This window comes from Sciurus carolinensis, chromosome 1, assembly GCF_902686445.1.
Source record: "Sciurus carolinensis chromosome 1, mSciCar1.2, whole genome shotgun sequence".
Classification (NCBI taxonomy): Eukaryota; Metazoa; Chordata; class Mammalia; order Rodentia; family Sciuridae; genus Sciurus; species Sciurus carolinensis.
Window position 1 is genome coordinate 129,414,516 of NC_062213.1, and position 26,488 is coordinate 129,441,003.

Here is a 26,488-nt window from a genome sequence, read left to right on the forward strand (position 1 = left end):
AAAATCAATTTAAGTGCTCAGGTTAGTATAGAATTAGAAAGGTTTCTAAGGTATTATTTGGTTTAGTTTTTTCCTTTTCTATAACTTCCATTTTGCTATAAAATCATTTGTTATTTGTTCTTTTTTTTTTTTTTTTTTTTAAGGACTTCATTAATACCTTACTCAATTTTGAACCAGTGTTAACTTTTGTGTGGAGGGGTACCAGGGATTAAATTCAACAACTGAGCTACATCCCCAGTCCTATTTTTGTATTTTATTTAGAGACAGGGTCTCACTGAGTTGCTTAGCACCTTGCTTTTGCTGAGGATGACTTTGAACTCGAGATCCTCCTGCCTCAGTCTCCCAAGTCGCTGGGATTACAAAGCATGCACCACTGAGCCTGGGAACTTTTTAAATCTCTTTGCATTTTATTGATATAAATTTGAAATTCCAGCAAGGCGTGGTGGCACATGCCTGTATCCCAGCAATTCAGGAGGCTGAGACAGAAGGATCACAAGTTTAGGTTCAACCTCAGCAACTTGGTGAGGCCCTCGGTAACTTAGTGAGATCCTGTCTCAAAATAAAAAATAAAAACAAAGGGCTGGTGATGTAGTGCAGTGGTAAAGTACCTCTGGGTTCAATCTCCAGTACAAAAAAAAAAAAAAAAAAAAGGAAAGAAGAGAAAAAAAAATCAAATTCCAGAGAAAACTTTCAAGATCAACAAAGTAAATAAATAGTAACTGGCTACTTTAAAAATGATGTTTATATTTAAATATTTAAATCCACTAAAAAAAAGTTCTAAGTATAATTTTGGACTTCTACTTTTTGAATTTTAAAGACATTTTACTGGTTTTGAAAACTGCTTCTACTTTCTTAGTGGCAAACCCTCAAACATAATTGTTATTTGTTAGATGGGTTTATATTTGATTATACAAATTATTTCTTTTGTGGTAACATGACATAAATCATATTAGTAATTTCCCCAATTCATCTTCTAAATACATGCTTTTTATTCAAACAGGTCAATCAATAATTGGCCATAAAGTCCTTTACAAACTATAAGAACAGGAAAAACAGGTTATAAATTTACTATTTCATTACTTAGATGTTTACTTACTTTAATAAGTAATGCTTCATTTGCAGCTTCAATTACTTCATTTCTATCTTGAACTTGTTGATGTAAATTGCTCACAGTGTCCTGAGCTTCTTCTAATTCCAGTTTTGCCTTCTCTAATTGTTCATTTAGCTGCTGAACAGAAGTCTTTTGAGAGTCAGCAGATATCTTCCACTTTGTATGGTTCTCCTGATGAGAAATCATCTACATAGCCCCAAAATTATAAAAATAAAGAGAATGAAAATACAGAGTGGATTTGGTTTCAACAAGTCTAATACTTTGCTACTACCACTTACATTTTCTTAAAATAAATTCTGTTTAAAGATACAAACATTTGATTTCTCAACAAATAAAATACTAGTGGAAAAAAGGGAGAGAAGGAACACATAGTCTTCCATTTACTTAACAGTTAATCATATGCAATGAACTCTGGATTATGATCTGAACAAATAAACTATAAAGCCTTTTTTTTTAGGTAACTCTAAATTTGAAAATTTATTGGTAATTTTCTCTAGTGTTAAAAAGGTCTTTATTATAATTAATTGTGTAGTTATACAAACCATACTTATTTATATTTTGATCTTTGCATGTTTTATTATCAAGTGTCCGTTTTTTATTAGATCTTTATGGTTTTACATAGTAGTTGGGTTCATCCCAACAAACTCAGACATACATGTAAATTGATTTCCATTCTTGATCACCCCTTTTCTTTCCTGTCCTCCCTGCTCTCTTTTCTCTTTCTTCTAGACTTCCTTTCATTCATTTATTAATTTGCATTTGATTGGCTCTTTATGTAATCGTATCCTTCCCTCCCCCTTTCCTTTATTTCACTCTAGCTTCTGCATATGGGAGAAAACATTAAACTTTTTTGTTTCTGAGTTTGGTTAATTTCACTTAGCATGGTATTCTCCATTTTCATCCAGTTACCGGCAAATACCATGATTTTATTCTTTTTAATGGCTGAGTAGAACTCCACAGTGTGTGTGTGAGTGTGTGTGTGTATCACAATTTCTTAATCCATTCATCTACTAATGGAATCTGGGTTGATTTCATAATTTAGTTATTGTGAATTATGCTAACTATAAACTGATGTGAATGTGTCATTGAAGTATGCTGATTTCAGATCTTTTGGGAGAATACCCGGGAGTGGGATAGCGAGGTCATATGGTGATTCCACCCCTAGTTTTTTGAGGAATCTCCAAACTGCTTTCCAGAGTGGTTGAACTAGTGTGCAGTCCCACCAACGATGTACAATTGTTCTTTCTCCCCACAACTTTGCCAGCATTTATTGTTGTTTGTATTCTTGATCATTGCCATTCTGACTGGAGTAAGATGGCTACAAGAACATTTTTGAGATAACTGGGGATATTTGAACAATGACCACAGAGTTGATGATATTAAGGAATTACTCTTGATTTTTAGGCATGCAAATACTATTGTAGATTAGGGTTTTACAAAACAGACCTTATCTCTTACAGATAATTATTTAAGGTTTCCAGATGAAATTATATCTGGAATTTTCATTGAATCTTTGAATAATGGGAGGAAGGAAGGAAGGGAAATGAGTGACATTAAAGATATGTTGACCACACTTCCTTGTATGCTTAGAAGCATTTGGTTTTATGCCTGGTGTCTTAGTGTAATTATTAACAGTATTCCTTTTCATTCCCCAAAGTACTCCCTTTTAGATCATAGCAAGTAGGCAGCATATGATGGATTAAAGAAAATTGGTCACAAGTTGATAACTGTTGAAGTTGAATAATAAACATAGGGGGATTTACACTATTTATACTATCCTATTTTTGAATATCTCTAAAATTCTCCACAATGAAAGGTTAAAACAACCTCATTTTCATCTCAAAAAATCAGGAGTTTTGCAATTATTAAGTGACTTTTTTGACAATTCTGATGCCTGCATTTTAAAAAAAGAATACTGTTAAAAATTAAGATCTTTTTTATAATTATTACCTTAATACTGCATCCTCTCAGTTTTATATTCAAATAACACACATTTTAAAAATAAATCTTGGGCGGGGGATATAGCTCAGTTGGTAGAGTGCTTGCCTCACAAGCACAAGGCCCTGGGTTCAAATCCCCAGCACCACAAAAAAAAAAAAAAAAAAAAAATTGCCTAAAAATAAATCTTTGTTGGACTGGGGCTATTGCTTAGTGGTATACAGCCTGCCTAACATGTGTGAGGCCCTAATACAAACATATCTTCAACCCTTATTTTATTGAAAAAATGCTTTATTAGGACCAAGTTCAATAAGAAATTTTTTAGATAATATACAAAGATTTTGGGGAATATTTTCAAATACAGTTTTTAAAAGATGAAAAATACTATTCTAATCAATAATACTGCCTTTTGTATAAGGCCCATGATATACTGATAGATTATAAAGGTCCTAGTATTGCCTCTCAGAACAAATGTTGGAAATTACAAAGCAGTACAGACTGACATCACATGAAACTATTTATATCAGTTATTAAATATTTCTAATTAGTTTTCTGCAAGTACTATTTTATAATTCATGATAATGATGAGCCAGGCTCTGGAAGAGCTTTACTATGTTGAGTCATTTAATCCTCACTAAAGTTCTATGAGATAGATACCATTATATCCCCTTTAGTCAGAAAGGTTAAGTAATTTGTCCAAGGTCATACAGGTGCTTAGTGATGAGCAAAGACAGAACACAGGCTGCCTGGCTCAGGAACTCAAGCTCTTAATCTTACAGTATATTAGTTCACTGTATATGAAGATAAAATTGTGTGGTTAACTATCAGAAATAAAGACTATAGCTAGGCACAGAGGCACACAACTTTAATCCCAGCAGTTGGGGAGGCTAAGGCAGGAAGATTGCAAGTCCAAAGCCAGCCTCAGCAATTTAGCGAGGCCCTAACAACTTAGTGAGACCCTGTCTCAAAATAAAAATTAAAAAGAGCTGGAGTAGTTAAGAGCCCCTAGTCCAAAAAAAAAAAACAAACAAACAAAAAAACTTACAATATATTATTCTATATTGAACACTTAAGAGCTAGATGGACTCATACTTTTCTTTTAGTTGTAGCTGGACACAATACCTTTATTTTTATTTATTTATTTTTATGTGGTGCTGAGAATCGAATCCAGTGCCTCACACAAGCTAGGCAAGTGCTCTACCACAATCCCAGCCCTAAACTCATACTTTTGTACAGATAGGTCAACCCACTTTAGTAGGAGTTACCAAAGCAAATTAAAAATTTTCTTTACCTCCAGATGATAAGCTTCTTTGAGGGATTCTACTTCTGTTGACAATTTCTTGATTTCTGCTTGCATTCTTGCTTCTAAATGAGCTTCACGTACTTGAGAAGCCCCCAATTCTTCAGCTAAGTGAATTTCATGTGCTTCCTTAAAAATGACATATTGAGTAAAGATTATATAACTTGTTTATTTGGTTAGGATAGATAAACTAATCCAGTGCATTAATGGAAGCAGTTTAATCTTTATACAACACATTTCAAAATTAACTAATTAAATGGTATACTTTAAAACAGACTTTAGGAAAGTATTAGTATATCGTTTGCTACCATACTATAAGTTCACTAACCAATGCTTTTTGTAAAAGCAAACTAGTAACCACAGCATGCTGAACTTTGACTTTGGCAGATAACAGTCTTCTTAGGCATGACTCTGAATTTTTGCTCACTAGATGCATTATTTGCTTAACAAGATAAGTTGTGTTTTTTTAAAAATACATTTTTAGTTGTAGATAGACACAATACCTTTATTTTTATTTATTTATTTTTATGTGGTGCTGAGGATCAAACCCAGTGCCTCATACATGCTAGGTGAGTGCTCTACCACTGAGCCACAACCTCAGCCCATGAGCTGTGTTTTTATCCAAACCTATTTAATGCTATTTTATATTACCTGTGCTTGTTATTTTAACTAATTTTATTATATATAGTAGTGTCCCATTAAGTGAATTAGGTTTTTGCTTTTGATGATTTTGCTTTTTGTGGTTTCAGTAATCTGCAGGCAAGCCCAGTTAAGAAATATTAAATGGAAAGTTAAATAAATAAACAATTTAAGACAGGCATGGTGGCCCACATCTGTAATCCCAGCAACCCAGGAGGCTAAGGCAGGAATATCCCCAGTAGGAAGCTAGCCTCAGCAATTTAACAAGACACTCAACAACTCAGCAAGACTCTGTGTCAAAATAAAGATGTAGTTCAATGGTAAAATGTCCCATGGTAGAAAGAAAGGAAGAGAAGGAAGGAAAGAAGGAAGGAGGGAGGGAAAGTAGGTAGGTAGCCAGGCGTGGTGACACAAGCCTATAATTTCATGAGCTTGGAAGGCTGGAGCAGGAAGATCACAGGTTCAGAGTGAGTCTGAGCAACTTAGCAAGACTATAAGCAACCTATTGAGACCCTGTCTCAAGAAAAAGGTGTGTGTGTGGCGGGGGGGGGGGGGCTGGAGATATGGCTCAGTGGTTAAATGCCCTTGGGTTCAATTCCTAGGAAGGAAGGAAGGAAGGAAGGAAGGAAGGAAGGAAGGAAGGAAGAAGTATATATTCATAAGATTTAAAACCAACATACTACATGATGCAGCCACATCAATGTTTAGAGCAGCACAATTCAGAATAGCCAAGCTATGGAACAAACCTAGGTGCTCTTCAACAGATGAATAGATAAAGAAAATATAGTATAAATACATAATAGAGTATTAACTATTAGAGTATGTCATTTTAAAAACGACAGTATGGCGTTTGCCAGTAAATGGATGGAACTGGAGACTATCATTCTAAGTGACATAAACCAGTCCCAAAAAGTCAGAGATTGAAGTTTTCTATGCTATGTAGAAGCTAATCCAAAATGAGGGGTGGAGGGTAAAAAAAATAAAAGAGAGATCAGGGGAATACATGAAGGGGAATGAGGGAAGGGAGGAGGTATAGGATAAGGAAAGATAGTAGAATGAATCTGACCTAACTTTCCTATGTACATATAAGAATATATCACAGTGAATCTCACCATCATGCATATCCACAAGATGCTAAAAAAAATCTATAAATGAATAACAGAAAGATCAGTGGAGGGAAGGGAACAGAGGGAGGGAGGAGGGAAGGGAAAAAGGAAGTACTAGGGACTGAACTGGAACAAATTATATTCCACGCTTTTATAATTATGTCAAAATAAATCCTAATGTTATGTATAACTAAAAATAACAACAAAAACAAAACAAAACTAAACTAAACTAAGGTTTGGCCCATATCAAAAGATAAACATGACTCCACCTTCACTTAAAACATTAAAAAGTATTTGAGGGGCTGGTGTTGTGGCTCAGTGGTAGAGTGCTTGCCTAGCATGTGTGAGGCACTGGGTTTGATTCTCAGTACCACATATAAATAAATGAATAAAATAAAGGTCTATCAATATGTAAAATAAAATTTCAAAAAGCATGAAGGAAAGAAGGACTGTGTAGAGGGAAAAGAGGGGTGGGAGGGGTGGGAGGGGTGGGAGGGGTGGGGGGGAGGGGAAAAATAAAATAAACATCATTACCCTATGTAAACGTAAAAAAAAAAAAAATAAAAAAAAATAAAAAAAAAAAAAGAAAAGCAAGTATTTGAATGACTTCTTTAAAAGTCCTCTATTTTCCCTGTTGGGGAGAATCACAGTTTCTAGGACAGGAGTCCCCTGTGTTTCTACTTTGCTAGCAAAGTAATAAATCTTTTTTCCCACTGGGTGCAGTGGCGCACACCTGTGATCCCAGCGGGTCAGGAGGCTGAGGTGGGAGTATCATGAGTTCAAAGCCAGCTTTAGCAACTTAGTGAGGCTCTAAGCAACTTGACAAGTCCCTGTCTCTAATTAAAATATTAAAAATGGCTGGGGATGTGGCTCAGTGGTTGAGTGCCTTGGTTTCAATCCCTGGACCAAAAAACCTTTTTCCCTTTTTCTCAAAAAAAAAAAAAAAAAAAAAAAAAAAAAAATCAAAATTTTAATATATATGCTTATAAATATTAACATATATGTACATACATTTATTTATTTATTTAGCATGACTAGGGATTGAACTCAGGGGTCTTTTACCACTGAACTAAACCTTCGATCCTCTTTTATTTATTTTTGAGACAGGATCTCACTAAGTAGCCCAGGTTAACCTTGTACTTGCAATCCTCCTACTTTAGTCTCCCAAGCAGCTTGGATTATAGGTGTGTGCCACTGTGCCCAGCATTAAAAACACTATTTCAATAATTCCACTTAACTCACCTTTTAAGTGAGCTTATCTTACCAAATAAATCTTATACTTCAATACGGACAGGAATGAGATAAAAGTAGACAGCTTCCCTTTTCCTAGCAGACCCCCAAATACCTGATATATCGTTAGTAAAAATTTCCTATATATTCTTTATTAGTTTAATCATTTAGAAGTGTGAATTACAGCATAGTTAGGTTTTATCAAAATTAAAGGTAAAAATATTTTAAGTCGATATCTATGCCAAATTAAATTTTTAAAATATCAACACACATTTGCCTTAAAGTCTAAGTAATTAACACAAGTAAATCGATCTAAATATTTTTTAAGACCAATTGTTAGCCTCATACCAAATACTGAGAAAACATAAAAGCACTTTACCTCTCCAAGGGTTCTGAACTGCAGGTTTTCCAATAGTTACAAATTTAGACAGTGTTCATATATAAAAGTGGCTACAAATGTAAAAACTTTTACTCAAAAAAGATTTGCTTATTTTTTCTTCAAATAATAGCTCATACCCTCTTGAAAGCCTAAAAGTGCTTTATAACTCAACTTATCAAGAAATTATTAGTTCAGTCCAAACAGTTTTGAAGGACTTTCTAGTTAATTACAAAGTTATCTAAGTACAATACAGATAACTTTTTTTCTTCTCTTAAAAAGGTGGTAAATTGGTGGGGATGTAATCTCAGTGACTGTGGAGGCTGAGGCAGAGAGAATAGCAAGTTCGAGGCCAGCCTCAGCAATCTAGTAAGGCCTTAAGCAATTTAATGAGACTCTGCCTCAAAATAAAAATAAACAGGGCTCAGGATGTGACTCAGTGGTAAAGCACTCCTGGGTCCAATCCCTAATACCAAAATAAATAAATAAATGAGTGGTAAATCGTACAAAACATAAAATTGACCATCTTAACCACTTTTAAGTGTATAATTTAGTGGTATTAAGTACATCCATACTGTTTTATTTTGTTTGCAGTACTGGTGTTTGAATTCAAGGACTCATGCATGCTAGGCAAGTGTTCTAGCACTAAGTCACATTCTTTGTACATTCACATTTTTGTGCAACACGGTTCATTTTTTACAAGAACTATAAAATATAGTTCAAAGTGTTAAAAATTTTAAAGATCTTTCAGTAATATGAAATTATTTAGAATAGGAATTACTTTCTCTTTAGAGAGTTGCTTTATGTCTTCCAGCTCACTGGAGAGTCTTTCTATTTCTCTCTGTGATTGGACTTGTTGACGACGAGCCTCCACCAATTCTGTATGAGAGTTCTGCATCTGCTCCTGGGTCAGCCTCAATTCTTGCCCCAAATCTATGGTCTCCTTGTACTGAGTAGCAATATACTGTTCCTGCTCTTTCATAACCTGAAAAGCATAAGATTATTTGCAGGTTTCAAAATGAAATATAGTTATAACGTACTTCTTATTCTGGTTTCTTTTTTAGTAAGTGAAATTTCTCCCTCGATTAAATCCCTATAAAATTTAACATACAATGAGTATTACCCACTATGGAACTGATATTCAGAAAAAAAAACTTTTTAATAAGAAAATGACAAAAGTATAGTAACAAGTCTGAAGCTCTTAGTGATTTGTTTTGCATCACTTAGATACAAGCTTTACAATCCTTTACTATTATGAATATAACATTTATGAAAGAATATATATTATACTACAAAGAGAAAAAAGTCAATATTTAATTATTCACATAAAAATGAAGAACACATTTGCATGGATAATTAAAATTCACCATTAATAGACATAGCTGGGTTAAGATTATGATTTTACTCTCTGTGACAATAAAAGTTGTCATTGGGGCTATTATTCCCTCTGAAATATTTTTACATGATTCAATTAAATCCTGAGTAAAGTAGGCTGAGCATCTCTACTATGAAAATCCAAAATCTACAACATTCTGAAAATGAAAAACTTTCTGTACTAACATGGCACCACAAGTGAAAAATTCCATGCCATGAAACTTTGTTTCAGGTACAAAATTATTGAAAATATTATATAAAATTATCTTCAGGCTATGAGTATAAGGCACTAAGATGTCCCATATATATATGTAAATAGTCTGAAATCTGAAGAAATTCAAAATCCAAAACACTTCTGGTCCCAATTTTTTTAGATAAGGGATACTCAACCTGTATTGCTTCTTAGAGGAGAAAAGAAAAAGAAAAAAAAGAAGAAAATTAGTCAGTTCTAGTTCACCCATGTGAGACAAGTTACACAGTACGTAATGACACCTGACTTCAAGGAATAAGAAGGCAAGAAACCATTAGAGATCACTAGGGCCTTCATGTTTGGAAAGACACAGGTTACAAATTAATAAAAATGTTATATAAGTATTTTTAGCCTTTGCTGGTTAAGAGGATCAGAAATGATAGAGCTAGTAATCACAGGAGTAGTCATCATTTCCCCCCTCCCTACTTGGGCCTAAACTTACTCTCAGAGACCCTGCTTGATTTATACATGTAATTAATTCAACAAATACTTATTCCCACTTATTATGTTATGTACAGTCTAGGTATTGAGGATACAGGAGTGAATAAAGGAGTCAAAGTAGCTACCCTTATGGAATTTATATTCTACAGAGAGACAATCTAACACAATAAAGAGCTATATCTGAAATTTTAATAGTTGAGTATTTAAAAACAAGAAAAAGTTAGACATTAGAAACAAATACACTTTTTAAAAAGGCAAGCAGGATAAATGGGCTCACCAATCAACATACATGCAAACCGATGACATGAGGTCATCAAACTTCATATGGTAACAATATATCTGGTTTTAATAATGTACAATTATCATTTGTTTATCCACTCTCTGCATGGAGTTCCTCAAACAAAAAAAGACTGTCTCTTACTAATATCTGTATCTTCAAGTCTATTACACTATAGATTGCAAGAGAGATAACATGTAAAGGAAGGTAGAGGATAAAAAGATAAATAAGACATTGTAAATCATCGCAATATTTTAAAAAGTTAAAGAAACTTAAGCCATCTTGTACAAATATGTAACCTAAAAATACAGCACAGTTTCTATATATTAAAATTTAATAGTTTAAAAAATAAAGATTCATTTCACTCTTTTGAGGATACTTTTTCCTTAGATGGAAAATAATTTGCTTACACTTTCCATTTCTTTTATCCTTTGATGTGTTCTTTCGTTTTCCTTTTTCACTTGACTTATCTCTTGTTCATTTTGTAGCATTACAAACTCTTTATCTCGAAGCTGTTCTTTGGCATTTTGCAATTTTTCATTTAAATTTTCTATCTTAATTTTAAACAGAGGAGCATCATTAATGTAATTAAGGAAATAGAACAATGATAGCTATGTTCTGAATAATTCAAACTTTAAATACACATATCTAAAATATCAAAAGCAAAGTAAAAAATATTTTCTTAAAATAATCATCATTTGGAAATAAACATGAATTTTCGGGCTTAATAAGATGCTTATGTGTACATTTTAAATATATTAAAAAGATAAAAGTTTCGATCATAATTTGTATAAGAAAAGAAAGGTACATTAAAACAACAAATGTTACATGACCTTACACATAATTTTATAGGTAATATATACATGAGATTAAAAATATACAGAAAAAGTTGTGGTGATGCACACCTATAATCCCAGTGACTTGGGAGGCTGAGGTAGAAGGATTAAAAGTTTGAGATCGGCCTCAGCAGTCTCAAAATTTAAAAAAATAAAAAGAACCGACCGGATGTAGCTCCGTGGTAAAGTGACCACTGGTTCAAACCTCAGTACACCCAAATCAAACTCCCAAGAAGAAAACAGTCTCCTTCCCACTATGTTCTTCCTCAGAAGCAACCAGTTTCCAGAATTACTTACAAATTCTTCCATAAATATTTTATTCTATTCAGATACATTATAAAAAGTATATGGACACACTGATATAAGGAAAATTACATTCAAAATCACATAAAAAGGAGAAAAAAAGAAAAATTTCATGTGGAGCTGTAGTTCCAGCTACTCGGGAGGTTGAAGCAGGAAGATTACTTAAGCCTAAGAAGTTCCAGGTCAGACTACACAACATAGTGAGCCTTATCTCAAAAAAAAGAAAAAAAAAAAACCAGCTGTTATGTGAATGGGTGCTTACAGTTTTAGAGTGTTTTGTTTTCTGCAGCACTAAGGATTGAGCTCAGGTCCGTGTGAATGTTAACCACTGAGCTACATCCCTAGTCCCTTTTAGTCTTTATTTTGAAACAGGTTCTCACTAAGTTGCCTTATCTGACCTCAAATTTGACATCCTCCTGTCTCAGTTTCCCTAGTAGCTGGGATTACTACTTAGCTAGCCTGAAATAATTTTTAAACAATTTAGGATGTGTAATCTTAAAACAATTACCTGCTTGTTGCAATCTTTAAGTTCCAATTCTGATTTCTGCAGATTACCCTCTAATTTTATTATTTTTTGTTCCATTTCTCCTCTGTGCTCTCGAATAGTCATATCCAAATGTGTAACCTAAAAAACAGAAGGAATATTAAACTGTTGTTCAATTTTAGTCTGATGTGAAACTCTGTATGCTTAGATTGAACTTTGGAATTGTTTATAGTGGACGTAACTGAAACTGAAACTCACCTCAAACATTATCTTTTTAAATAGGAAAAATAATGATTATTTACTAATACTGGGGCCTGAGCCCCACATATATAATGGTTTTTTGTTTGTTTGTTTGTTTGTTTGGTACTGGGGACTGAACTCAGGGGCACTTGACCATTGAGCCACATCCCCAAGCGCTATTTTGAATTTTTTTTAGAGACAGGGTCTCACTAAGTTGCTTAGCAGCTTGCTTTTGCTGAGGCTGGCTCTGAACTCTCGATCCTCCTGTCTCAGTTTACTAAGCCGCTGGGATTACAGGCATGGGTTACCACGCCCAACTTATGATTGTTCATAAATAACAAAGCAAATGATTCAGACTTCATTTTATGCTGGATTAAAAACAGCTAAATAATGCCTTCCAAATATTTTTGTTCCTCTAACACTTAATTGAGAAAATAACATTTTATCAAATTCTCTTCTAATATAGAATAAGATATCAAAAGACTCAGATACTAAGCTAACCCTTATTCTCAAAAACCGCTTGCTACAAAAACATCAAGATAAAGATAATATATTTCTAACTCAAAATGCATTTATGTGCAGAAAAAAAATATATAAAATGTGCATTTTACCAAAAATTGGTCACTTCTGAAACCCTAAATGATTGTGTCCTAATGGAAAATCTCATTGAAATATAATTAAGATGTTATGCCTGATGGCACACACCTGTAATCCCAGCAATTGGGAGGCTAAGGCAGGAGGATTACAAATTCAAGGACAGCCTCAGCAACTTAGCAAGACCCTAATCCAACTTAGTGAGACCCTGTCTCAAAAAAAAGAAAAAAAAAAAATTAAATAAATAAAATAAAATGCTGGCAATATGGCTCAGTGGTTTAAAAAAAAAAAATATATATATATATATGTATACAATTTAAAAAATTAACCTGAGCTGCTCTTTGCTTTAGCTCCCAATTTCTCTCCTTAAGTGCCTGATCCATTTCAAGGAGTTCTTGCTTTTTGTCTTCAATTTCCATCTTACAGTCTCTGCAATTTATCAAAGAAAATAGATCAAAGCAGATAGTAGGAATACTATAGTTTTAAAAAATTAGGCCAAGAGGGTTATTTTTCCTATAAATTTAAGGCATGATGGGCTGGAGTTGTGGCTCAGTGGTAGAGTGCTTGCCTGGCATGTGTGAGGCCCGGGATTCAATCCTCAGCACTGCATATAAATAAATAAATAAAACAAAAGATCCATTGACAACTAAAAAATATTTTTAAAAAATTTAAGGCAATGAAATATACGCAATTAACACATATTAAAGGGTTCAAATTAAAGGAATGATGTATGAAGAAAATGACAACAAATAGTTAGCAAAAAATGTACTACTATGGACAATTTAAGCTAACTGTTGAATCACTCCCAGGGCTCCAAGACTGAATCAATGTAAGAATTTTTCTGAAGAAAAAAAAAAAAAAAATCTAGCCAGGTGCAATGGTGCATGCCTGTAATCCCAGTGGCATGGGAGGCTGGGGCAGGAGGATAGCAGGTTCAAAGCCAGTCTCAGCAACTTTGGTGAGGCCCTGAGTATCTTATCAAGACCCTGTCTCAAAATAATATTTAAAAAAGGGATGTGGGTCAGTGGTTAAGCACCCATGTGTTCAATCCCTAACCAAAAAAAAAAAAAAAAAAAAAAAAAAAAAAAAAAAAAAAAAATTCCATGCTTTTTTCATATATAGATCAAGGGTGTATTTGAAAATCTTTTACATGTAATAGCTGTGACTTTATGAGATATCTATCTCATGTTTTGTATTCATTATGTGCTAGGCAAGCACTCGACCTGAGCTATATCCCCAACCCTGACTACTGTATTTCTCAGGTGGATTTTATTCAAAATGATGTCTTACATATAATGAAGTACTAAAGTCTAATATAAAAACATTTAAAATACAGTTTTAACAAATTCTATCCTTTCTAAAACATTAACACATATAATTTGATATAATAAAAATGCTTAATATTGACACACTTTTAAGAGAATTTCAACATGGAACTCTTAGTTCTGATATGACAAAGGCTGAAGATGTTGATCTTAAAAATCTTCATGTGGTCTTCTAGTCGGAAATGTGAAACAATGTTGATAAAGGTACTGATTTGTATTTATTACTTTTTGCAGTACTGGGGATTGAACCCCATGATAAAGATACTCATTTTTAAAAGCAGATTCTAAAACTAATTTTATTTTATTGTAGAGCTAGGGATTGAACTAAGGGTCTCACACATGCTAGGCAACCATTCTACCACCAAGTCACACCCCCAATACCTTAAACTACTATTTTAAAAACTATGTGAAATTAATTCTAAAGAAAACTATAACTTCTATTTATGAAAATAACAGAGCTTACAAAATTAATCCATTAGCTAGAATTTAAGATTTCACTGTTTTAGCCAGGGATGATGGCGTATTTCAGAGGCTAAAAAGCAGGAGGATCTTAAGTTTAAGGCCAGCCTAGACAACTTAGCAAGACCTGATCTCAAAATAAATAAAAAGGGCTGGAGACATAGCTCAGAAGTAGAGTTCCTGGTTCTCTATCATCTGGTTAATTTTATGTTTAACTTATTTAAAGACTGCCAAACTATTTTTCAGAGTTGCCATCACCATTTTAAGTCTGTACCAGCAATGTATAAAGATTCTAATTTCTCTACACACTTACCAACACTTGTTATTTTTGGATTTTGCTTTTTTTTTTTTTAATGGTCATCCTACTGAGTATGACGTGGTATCTTATTGTGGTTATGATTTTCATTTCCAAAGGAGTCTGACTTTTATTCTGAATGTTTTGGGAAACCATAGAAAGTTTAAATAGGGAAGCAAGATGAGCTAATTAATGTTTCAAATTATAAATTGAGCAGGGAGTAGTGCATGCCTGTAACCCCTGCAACTCAGGAGGCTGAGGAAGGAGGATTGAAAGTTCAAGGCCAGCCTCAGCAATTTAGTTAAGACCCTCAGCAACTCAATGAGAACCTGTTTGAAAAAAAAAAAAAAAACATGAACTGGGCTGTAGCTCAGTGGTAAAGCACCCCTGGGTTCAATCCCTCATACCAAAACAAAACAAAACAAAACAAACAAACAAACAAAAAAACAACAAATCATCTCTTCTGTGGAAAACATAAGATTGAGGGAATCCAGAATGTAAATGGAGTCCCATTAGGAAGTCACAACAATAGAACAGGTGAGAGATGATGATGGCTCACAGTAAAGTGGTAACAGAAAAGAGGCCAATAAATCAATGGATTTTCGAAAGCTTTGGAAACAAAGTTGACGTGACCTGAGAAAAGAGATGGAAATATATAATAATCTTCCAGATTTCTGGGTTTGAGCAATTGTATGATACCTAGACAAGTGGGTGCACCATTATGAGGAAACAGATGAGCTGTATTTTGGTCAACACCAAGTTTTAGATGCTTCTTAAAAATATCAAAGTGGAAATAACAAGTAGTTGGGTAATGAATCTGGAGTTTAAGGAAGAAATCAATACTGGAAACAGGAGTTTGGAAGTGTCTGTCAGGTAGTATAAAGTCATATGAAAATTATTAAGGATAAATATATGGATATCAAACAGTGGAGGGCCCAAAACAGAATCCTAGGGTATATCATCTAATTTTCTAAGTCATCTTGTTTTTTATCCTGTTCTTTATTCCACATTTCACATCTGCTTTTAATTGTTTTCCTTTTCTGGGTCTCTACTCAGTATAGATGTGTGCTAGATAGTATTTTATGCTATTATTGTTAATCAAGATATCACAGGTGGACAGACTTATATTTAATTCCCTTCTCTAGACCTTACCTATATTACTTTGGGCATTTAATTATATATACTTTTCTCAAGACTTTGTCATCTCATCTATTAAAAAAAAAAAAGGTGGTAGTATATATCTGAGAGGTATGTTGAAAGGAAATGAAAACATAAATGAAGTCCCTGACACAGTCTTGACATAAAATATGGGATTAACACAAAGAAAAATACTACTACTAATAATAATAATTTGCTATTAGCTACTGCTATATGCTTGCCCAATTGTTCCTTCCTTTCTTCTTTGCCACTATTACCAGTGTAAAATGATCCAAAGAGTTAGGGTAGAAGGATTAGCAGTCAAACAACAGCTGAATTAATTAGATGGAACATGGGGTAGCTGACTAGGATGAGCCACAGCAAAGCAAAGACAGAAGTTTGGACACCTAAAATATAAATGTTATTGGACGACCAAGGATTCAGAGTAATAAAAGAAATGCCTGTAATTGTTATATAAGTTTTTTTTTTAAAGTTCTTATTATTTAACTTACCTAAGTTCAGCTGTGAGATCCTTTATGGTAGTATATTTTTCCTCCAATGATAACTGAGCTTTCTGTAGTACATCTCTCAATTCCTGCAGTTGTCTTAAAGTACTTTTTAATTCTCCATGAGCATTATGTAGTTCAGTCTCCAGTGCTTCCCGTTTCTGCACGGTTTCTGTTAGTTCAGTTTCAGTGTGGTGTTGTAACTTCTCTAACTCCTTCACTATTATGAGGAGAGAATAACTTTATAATGATATATAAAATATTTTTTATTAAGAACTTTTAAATAACTATAAGAATATTCAGTTTAAAAATAAGAAAATAAGGGGCTGGGGAGATAGCTCAGTCGGTAGAGTGCTTGCCTTGTAAGCACAAGGCCCTGGGTTCGATCCTCAGCACCCAAAAAAAAAAAAAAAAAAAAAAAAAAAGAAAATAAAATAAAAACAAGATTTACTTAAAAAAAAAAAAAAGAATATCCAGTTTTACTCATCTATAAGAGGCAACATACTGAATAATACTAAATGCTCTTGGTCCCTTCCAGTCCCACCACCTCAAATTCTCATTTTATTCAACTTCTTAAGTACCAATATACAGGGAGTTAAACTCAGTTAACTATTTGCTTACCAGCATTTGTTTTCTTTTCTAGTTCTATCTTTGTCTGATCTAAGATCATATCTAATTGAGAAAGATGTATGGCTTTATTTTCTCCATCTCTTTTTAAGTGCGTTATTTCTTTTTCCATTTTAGATAGTTCTTCCTTGTACTGATCCATCTCAAGTTTTACTTGCCTAATTAAAAACAAACAATAGAACAGGTAATCTGGAAACATAAAAACCATTAGACTTATCTCTAACTAAAGAAAGCCTGCAAATTATGTAAACACAAATATTAGCAAAATGTCTACTCAGAATCTTTTTTTTTTTTTCCATTTGATAGTTTACTTTGTTTACTTTGGAATCTGTGACTGAAGAAATGTAAAATAATAAAATACTTCTATTAACTTACTAAAAACTAAACAAAAAAACAAAACAAAACAAAAAAATATGCCCCAAAACATATTCCTATATCTCACATTTTACATAGACTTATTTTAAGATTATTTCTGATTTCAAGACATTTTATTCAGCTATCATGTGTTTGTGTCTGGTTTTATAAGGAAATTGGTGGGATTAAATAGAGTTGTGAGAGTATGGGAACCACCGACTGCCTTAGTTCTCTGGATTACCTAGCCTGGTGTTTCCTAACCTTAAGTTCAGCAGATTCTGGCTTCCCTTAGTATTTTACTGTATACATCATTCTTTTTTTTTTTTTTTTTTTTTTTTTTTTTTTTTTTTTATTTTTTTTACGTTTACATAGGGTAATGATGTTTATTATATTTTTCCCCTCCCCCCCACCCCTCCCACCCCTCCCACCCCTCCCACCCCTCTTTTCCCTCTACACAGTCCTTCTTTCCTTCATTCTTACTGCTCTCCTTAGCCTAACTCTAAACCTAACCCTAAACCTAATGCTAGCCCCTCCCACCCCCCATTATATGTCCTCATCCGCTTATCAGCGAGATCATTTGTCCTTTAGTTTTTTGAGATTGGCTTATCTCACTTAGCATGATATTCTCCAATTTCGACCATTTGCCTACAAATGCCATAATTTTATCATTCTTCATTGCGGAGTAATATTCCATTGTATAAATATGCCACAGTTTCTTTATCCATTCATCAACTGAAGGGCATCTAGGTTGGTTCCACAATCTGGCTATGGTGAATTGAGCAGCAATGAACATTGATGTGGCTGTATCTCTGTAGTATGCTGATTTTAAGTCCTTTGGGTATAGGCCAAGGAGTGGGATAGCTGGGTCAAATGGTGTTTCCATTCCAAGCTTTCTGAGGAATCTCCACACTGCTTTCCAGAGTGGTTGCACTAATTTGCAACCCCACCAGCAATGTATGAGTGTTCCTTTTTCACCACATCCTCGCCAACACCTATTGTTGCTTGTATTCTTGATAATCGCCATTCTAATTGGGGTGAGATGAAATCTTAGGGTGGTTTTGATTTGCATTTCCCTTATTACTAGGGATGTTGAACATTTTTTCATATATCTGGTGATTACTTGTACATCTTCTTCTGTGAAGTGTCTGTTCATTTCCTTAGCCCATTTGTTGATTGGATTATTTGTATTCTTCGTGTAGAGTTTTTTGAGTTCTTTATAGATTCTGGAAATTAGCGCTCTATCTGAGGTATGGTTGGCAAAGATATTCTCCCACTCTGTAGGCTCTCTCTTCACATTTCTGATAGTTTCCTTTGCTGAGAGAAAGCTTTTTAGTTTGAATCTATCCCAGTTGTTTATTCTTGCTTTTATTTCTTGTGCTATGGGAGTCCTGTTAAGGAAATCTGATCCTGAGCCAACAAGTTGAAGATTTGGACCTACTTTTTCTTCTATAAGATGCAGGGTCTCTGGTCTGATTCCGAGGTCCTTGATCCATTTTGAGTTGAGTTTTGTGTAGGGTGAGAGATAGGGGTTTAGTTTCATTCTATTGCGTATAGTTTTCCAGTTTTCCCAGCACCATTTGTTGAAGAGGCTATCTTTTCTCCATTGCATATTGTTGGAACCTTTGTCTAGTATGAGAAAATTGTATTTATTTGGGTTTGTGTCCATGTCCTCTATTCTGTACCATTGATCTACCTGTCTATTTTGGTACCAATACCATGCCGTTTTTGTTACTATTGCTTTGTAGTAGAGTTGAAGATCTGGTATTGCAATACCCCCTGCTTCGCTCTTGCTACTGAGGATTGCTTTAGCTATTCTAGGTTCATTCTTTTTTTAAAATAAGCATTCTTTTAGGGTTTTTAAAATTTTTTAAATTTTTTAATTTGTTTTAATTAGCTATACATGACAGTAGAATGAACTCTGACACATCATATATAAATGGAATATAACTTCTCATTCTTTTGGTTTTACATGATGTAGAAACACATCAGTTGTGTGATCATATATGTACCTAGGGTAAATATCCGATTGATTCTACTATCCCTTCTACCCACATACCCCCCATCTTCCCTTCCTTCACTCCCCTCTGCCTAATCCAAAGTAACTATTCTTCCCTAGCCACCCCCACCTTATTGTGAATTGATATCCACATATCAGAGAAAACATTTGGCCTTTGGTTTTTCTGATTGGCTTACTTTGCTTAAAACGATATTCTCCAGCTCTATCCATTTATCAGCAAATACCATCTTTTCATTTTTCTCTAAGGCTGTCTACTCAGAATCTTAATTCACCTATTATATTTTTAAATTTTTTTTTATGTATTACATACCACTAAATACAAACGTATACCTTGTAATATTGAACAAGCTAGCATTCTTTTCAACCTAACTACATATAACTTAATAAAACTTCATATGTATTGAGAATATCCAGGGATAGACACTTCCTTTAATCTGGAATTTCTATTATCTGACACAGATAATAATGAAGCCAATCAATCAAATTATTCACCATAAAGATCATACTGTTCACAGGGGAGCCAAGTCAGTCATTTTTACTCAGGGCTTTATTATTAGAATTATCTTTGTTAGCATTAAAAGAGATGAAAGATTCCTAGACTGTACAGCTTCCCTGCTTTATAGAGGGAACTGGAAGGTTAGGTGACTTTAAGGCAATACAGCTAGATATTAAAAGTGAAAGAGCCAGATCTATTAATTTGAGAGTGAGTCCTGAGTTTACTCCAATATAGAAGAGCCTATATTATAAATAAATTAATATACTAAGAGGTAGTTTTAAGTCACTTTGTTGGTCTCCAAGGTGACATTCATTAATTAACAATTGCTAATGTTATCCTCAATGGTAGGCAGTTCATGCTCCTTGGTGAAAAGATATTTTGTTTGTTTTTGTACTTTGAAATTTCCTTAAACTGAGTTTGCAAGTAGGATCATTTCTTTCCTAAATGCAGAGTGAGAGGTGTAGCTCAGTAGTAGAATATATGCTACACACACACGATATCCTGAGTTCAATTTTCAGCACCAAAAATAAATAAATACAACTTAAACAATTGGGATTTGTTCAAGGGGTTTTTAAGCTGAAGTCCATGAGTGAACTTGAGGAGAGCTATAAAATCTCTGAAACAATATATAAAATTATGTACTCATATATACATCCACATATTGACAACTTATAACTTTTTATTAGATCCTCAAATATGTCCATGGCCCAAATAAGTCCAGAGTTACTAGATTAGACAAGTGCTAATGACCCTTTTACGTTTCTAAAATCCCAGGTAAATAATTTTTAACTAACCAATTGGTTTCTAATATTAAAGAAGATATAAAACAGATAATCACAAAAGAATAATCAAAAGGTGCTGACATACTTTGTAAAGAACTTATAGCCTGTCAGCAAAGGAGTTGGGAAAAATGATAAAAACAAATACAAAGCCAGGTGTGGTGGTGTACACTGTAATCCTAGCTACTCAGGATTGAGGTAGGAATATCATCAGTTCTAAGCCAGTCTCAGAAATTTAGCAAGACTCTGTCTCAAAACAAAAAATAAAAGGTCTGGGGATGTAGCTCAGTGATAAAGTGCCCTTTAGTTCAATCTCCTGAACCAAAAAAACAAAACAAAACAAAAAACAATCATATACAAGAACCCAAAAAGCTTGGTAGTCTATAGTCATTTAGTAAAACAGAACAAAAAAAGAGTTCTACAAGCCTCAAGGTTTCAACAGGGTAACACTATATCTTTGCATCATATAATAACTGATGCATATGATAACCCAAAGAAGTAGAAATGCCAAGAAAATATTGATTTAAAAAATTCTACCAAAAAGTAGTTTTTGTTTTAAGGGTTTTGGGGGTACTGGGGATTGAACTCAGGGGCACTCGATCACTGAGTCATATCCCCAGCACTACTTTGTATTTTATTTAGAGACAGGGCTCACTGAGTTGCTTAGCGCCTCACTTTTGCTGATGCTGGCTTTGTTACAGGAGAGTGCACCACCATACCTGGCTGTTTTAAGGTTTTAATACTTGATAAATTCCACCTTTATTTCCACATTAGTGACCAACTACTCATTCCTTGCTGAAGCTGGGCAAATGAAACATTGGTATAAGATAATTTAAGGGTTTAAAACTTCTAAACCACTAATAAATAACCCCAAACTAAAAATTTTCCTATAACCTTTAAATTTTTATGCCAGGCATTAAATCCACCAGTTTTTCCAGAATACTTTACTTTGTCTCAAAGTCACTGAGAATAATTAAGTATGAAATTGGAAACAGGGTCAAAAGAAGAATTATCCCAAAGTAATACTAAACTTCTAGAACACGGCAGCTGAGACTCACAAAACAAAATAAAATAAAATAACTCTGGTTTTAGAACATGTCTAAATTGTGCATCTCATAATCTAACTTATTTGAGTTTCAGTTTCTTCATTTTAAAAACAGAAAATGAAACCATAACATAGGGTTGTTTTGAGATTAAATGAGTTAATATGTTTGTCTGGCACATTTCCTAGAACAGACAAGGTGCTAAATAAATTCATTTCCTTTCTGTCTGTATGAGGATATTTTAACTCTAAAACAGATTCAAGGAGACATATACATTTTACTCTAATATTGGGAGGGAAAAAAATGTTCTATAAATTTTAATTCTAGAAGTGAAAAAAGTAATGGCAAGAAAAGAGAAAATCCTTCATTGAGAAGATTTTTTGAAACTAGGATACATCTTTCTTGTGAAGCTTAAACATTTATTTAGTTCATGAGCTTCCTATCGGTACTTACGAATTAGCTTTCCTACAGAAAATGCTTATTAGCAATAATCAAGAAGAGATTTTTTTGTTGTTGAAAGTAAAAAAAAAAAAAAATTGTAGGGGTTAAAAAGAAAGAAGCAATTGTTTGAATTTTTCTAGCGGAGGAGAAAGCAAGATAATCAATGAAAGCAAGAACTGGGGAAGGGTTATTGGAGATTTCAAAGAAGAGTCAAATGTGGGGAAAAAAAAACAAAAAACAAAAAACACACCTTTATAAAAAATACTATGATTACCAGGCAGTATAAAGGGCACATTTAAGGTCTGAAGTTAGGATTTAACGTGAGACTATATTTTTCTCTAGCTTCTAAAGAGATGCTGGCATGGAGTAGTCTGAACTGGATTTTAACTCCATACTATATATCTCAAAGAAAAGGGTAAAGGAGTTGTGGATATATGCATATTAATGATTTAAATTACTAACTTGATTTTAAACTCAGTCAAGAAAGGAGCTGGGAGGAGTGGTGCATGTTGTAATCCCAGTCACTGGGGAGACTAAGGCAGGAAATTGCAAGTTTGAGGCCAGTTTCAGCAATTCAGCAAGACCCTATCTCAAAATTAAAAAAGGGTTGAGGATGTATCTCAGTGGTTAAGTGCCCCTGGATTCAATTCAAGTAACACACACACACACACACTCTCTTTCTCACACACAAAAACACAGAAAAGAAAAGAAAAAAAAAAAAAAGAAAGGAGAGAGGGAAACAGGGATTAGATGGTGGTGGAACTGATGGACCAAAGAATTGTTAGAGTTGGAGTACTAAAGGGAATGACACCTAATAGTCAAATTTTGGAGAAATTGCAGATACTGGAAATAATAAGAGCTAAGGCAAACCATGGGATTGTCTGAGGACTGATAGAAATCAAGATTATTAGAGGAGAGAATTTAAAAAAAGAGAGAGAGAGAGAAGCCAAGATGTCAGAGGCATCTTTTAGGTGTATACTGATACCCCTAAGAACTAGGCACAGTGGTACATGCCTATAATCCCAGCACCTCTGGAGGCTGAGGTAGGGTGATCATAAGGCGGCTAGCTTGGGCAACTAACTAAATGATATGCTGTCTCAAAAAAAAAAAAGGATCTGGGATGTAGCTCAGTGATAAAGTGTTCCTGGGTTCAATTCCCAGTTACTGTTCCTACCCCACAAATCCTCTAAGAATCAGGAGTGGTGGTGGAAAGAGCAGCAGTAAGCCAGGTGGCCTATAAGAATCAGCAACATGAGAGATAATATGATCTAATGACGTTAAGTTCAGAGTATGGTACACTATTTCAGGCCCTGACTGTGTGGTACAAGAACTATGGGTAAAAGTTTTACTTTAGAGAGCTGAGGGACAGAAGCAATGTCCTCAAGGGAGTGTCAGGTTTCTGGTACAGCAGGAGAAAAGAAGACATAGAGAATATAGGAATGCCTCTTAGTGTGGACTGTGCACTACAGTCCTTCAGAAGTTGGAATGGGGCAGGAAAAAGGAGAACAAGTGGATATTTTTTTGAGAATTCATGGAAAGGATGAGAGTTGACCTGGAAATCTAGCACTTCTTGTGGTATATGGCATAAACATAAAGTTATAATTTGATTAGTCTTCATGGACCCAAGGTAAACAACAATGGTAAGGCTGCGTTAATGAGTAGATACTTGTCAATGAGAAAAAGAAGGCCTGAAGGACTATGGTTAGCCATAAACACTGGGTGGAGAGAAGGAATCTGGGGATAAGTTTTTAGTTTTAACATATAATAAGTTCATTCAACTCTGGTTGGTAGAAGAGTGGACTAATTATGAGTGTATTATTAATTACTATATGCCAAATCTTGTTGACAAAGAAGAGGATCTGGGGAAATGGGGTATTTTTTTCAGCTCATGGGTTCTTTAACTGACCAATTAAAATATTGATGCCTGGACCCAATCCAGTTAAACTAAATCAGAATCTTCACGTGTAATTTAATCTAAATGAGGGGCCCAGGCATCAGTATTTTTTACAAGCTGCTCATGTGATTTTAATGTTCAGTCAAGGTTGAAAGTCACTGTTTCTTTTATTGTTATTCCCTCCCTTATACAGTTAAGAGTTCCTGCAAGTTTTCTCTATGTGAGGAAACTTTGCCTATTATTCACCATTCAATATAACAGCTGCTGAGTGCCTATGAGGCATAAGAACTTATACTAGTTATGCTAACTGTTGTACAGAACCCTAAAGTAAGCAAGATATCCTTTGCCTTAAAGAACTTACAATACAACAGAAAGGTTAAGGTATTAAACTATAATACAAAAAAATACTATATGAATTCAGACTACGAAGAAATAAATTCTCCAGACAAATATTTCAGTGGATACTAACTTTGAAACTCAGATATTGCTGATATAAAAATGAGAAGGTAAATAAAATGAACATATTTGCATTTTACCTGGAAGTACCAGTAAGCTCAATAACTTTTTGCCTTTTCAAATCTGCATCGTGCGCAGCTGTTTCACATTTTTCCTCCATTTTTCTCAACTTTTCAGCTGAACTTTCCCTCTGTTTCTGGAGTTCTTGTTCCAGCTTTGATACCTTGTAAAGCAGTTCTCAGTAAGTATTTTACATTAAATCACAGATAAACATCAGTCAGAAGAAAAAATTATAAATATGTAGCCTATCCTATCACTCAGTTTCAGATGTATTTTAAAAAATCAAAGTAAGTTGTGCATTAGAGGGGTGGCCTATAGTCCCAGCTACTTAGTAGGCTAAGGCAGGAGGATTGTTTGAACCCAGGAATGGAGGCCAACCTGAACCCACATCTCAAAAATAAACAAATAAATAAAATTTCAAAAAAGTTTTTAAATAAAAATAAATGATGAAAAAATCAAAAGCATAAACCAGGAAGCAATGTTTTGAAGATACAAAAATAAAACTTACTTTTTAGCAATAAAAATACTTCATTCACATAGATGTTAAAGAAGTAGCCACATCATAAACACTAAAATAAGACATAAAAACCCAACAAGACTGGGGAGATAGCTCAGTGATAGGATGCTTGCCTAGCATATACAAAGTCCTAGGTTTCATCCCCAGGACTACAAATGAAAAGGAACAAGAAATGAATAAATAGCTGGTTGTAGTGATGCATGCCTATAATCCTACCTACTTGGGGAGACTGAGGCGGGAGGATTTGAAGTTCCAGGAAAGCCTGGGAAACTTAAGAGACAAGAACCTGCTTCAAAATAAAATAACAAGGGCTGGGGGTATAGCTCAGAGGTAAAGCGTATGCCTAGCATGTACAAGGTCCTAGGTTTAACCCCTAGCATGGAAAAATAAAAAAAGAATTGAGTAAATGTTCTCCTTTTCACGCTCTACATTTGAAATCTTATTTCTTTTTGTGTTCATTTTTTTATTCACAAATTGACTTATTCTGTGAAATATTCCTAGATTCCCATTTGACTGTAAACTTTACAACCTGCATTTTTTCCTATCTATCTTTCCTACAATAAAAAAAAGGTCATCTTCCACCTATGTAAGTTAAGCTTCACATGTGTTCTGGATTCAATTCCTATCCACTTTCTCAGGATCCTCACACTACTAACATTCTTCCCTCCTTCCTTTATCCTCAATCTCTATTATTTTAGGGTTTTTTTCTTATTTTTCCCATTCCCTGTGGTAGTACTGGGCATTGAACCCCTGGGGCTTTAAACACACTAGTCAAGTACTCTACCATTGAGCTACATTCCTGGCCCTTTTCTTTTTATTTTGAGATAGGTTCCTGGTAAATTACTGAGGCTGGCCTTGAATATGCAGTCCTCATGCCTCAGCCTCCTGAGTAGCTGGGAATACAGGCATGTACCACCACAACCAGTTTTTTATTTTTATTTTTTAAAATAATAGCACTTAAACATGTTCAAGATCTTCACTGTAAAAAACTGTCCTTCATATCTATACCTCCCTCCAACTACCACCCTTTCTTTCAACCCCTGCAAAGTCCAGTTTCTATATTACTGTCTCATTTCTCATTTACACCACAATCTGTAGAAAACTGGCCATTCCAAATAAATTGAAATTAAATCACCAGTAGTTTCCAAGTTGCTAATTCATCAATGAACTTTTCCTAATGTCCATTTTATTTGTCATTGATTCCAACAGTCTATAATACTGTCATTCCTTTCTTCATAAAATATGTACTTTGGCTTCTGTTTATCACATCCCTCAGGGATCTGTCCAAGTCAATCTTCTCACTTCTCATTCTGTATTCTGTATTTACATAATCTCAGTTTACTTCGTGTTTTCAATGAACATTTACATGACTGGTTCTCAAAGATAACCTTTCTTTTGACTTTAGTATCCTCCCTGCTTTTCCAAAACCCCTCGCTGAACTAAATAACTAAATAATATTAAAACTACTCAGGGCAGGAGGTATAATTTAATGGTAGAGTGCTTGCTTAGCATGGCAAAGCCCTGGGTTTGATCACAGTACAACCAAAAAATAAACCAAAACCAAAATCCAAACCAAACCAAAT

At 34.1% G+C, this 26,488-nt stretch overlaps 1 protein-coding gene across 11 annotated transcripts in view; it reads right to left on the reverse strand.

Moving 5' to 3' along the window:
• Positions 1-26,488, reverse strand: part of Ccdc18 (coiled-coil domain containing 18) — a 109,540-nt gene that overhangs the window by 18,253 nt on the left and 64,799 nt on the right. For 10 of the 11 annotated variants that reach the window (XM_047553010.1, XM_047553036.1, XM_047553082.1 and 7 more), the window contains 9 exons: positions 24,409-24,551; positions 16,843-17,006; positions 16,228-16,441; positions 12,829-12,928; positions 11,690-11,806; positions 10,453-10,596; positions 8,482-8,685; positions 4,341-4,478; positions 1,097-1,297 (listed from right to left, as the gene is read on the reverse strand). In XM_047553010.1, coding sequence (XP_047408966.1) covers positions 1,097-1,297; positions 4,341-4,478; positions 8,482-8,685; positions 10,453-10,596; positions 11,690-11,806; positions 12,829-12,928; positions 16,228-16,441; positions 16,843-17,006; positions 24,409-24,551 — 1,425 coding nt within the window. The remainder of the gene's footprint in view (positions 1-1,096; positions 1,298-4,340; positions 4,479-8,481; positions 8,686-10,452; positions 10,597-11,689; positions 11,807-12,828; positions 12,929-16,227; positions 16,442-16,842; positions 17,007-24,408; positions 24,552-26,488) is intronic. The other variant, XM_047553065.1, reaches the window with a different exon arrangement.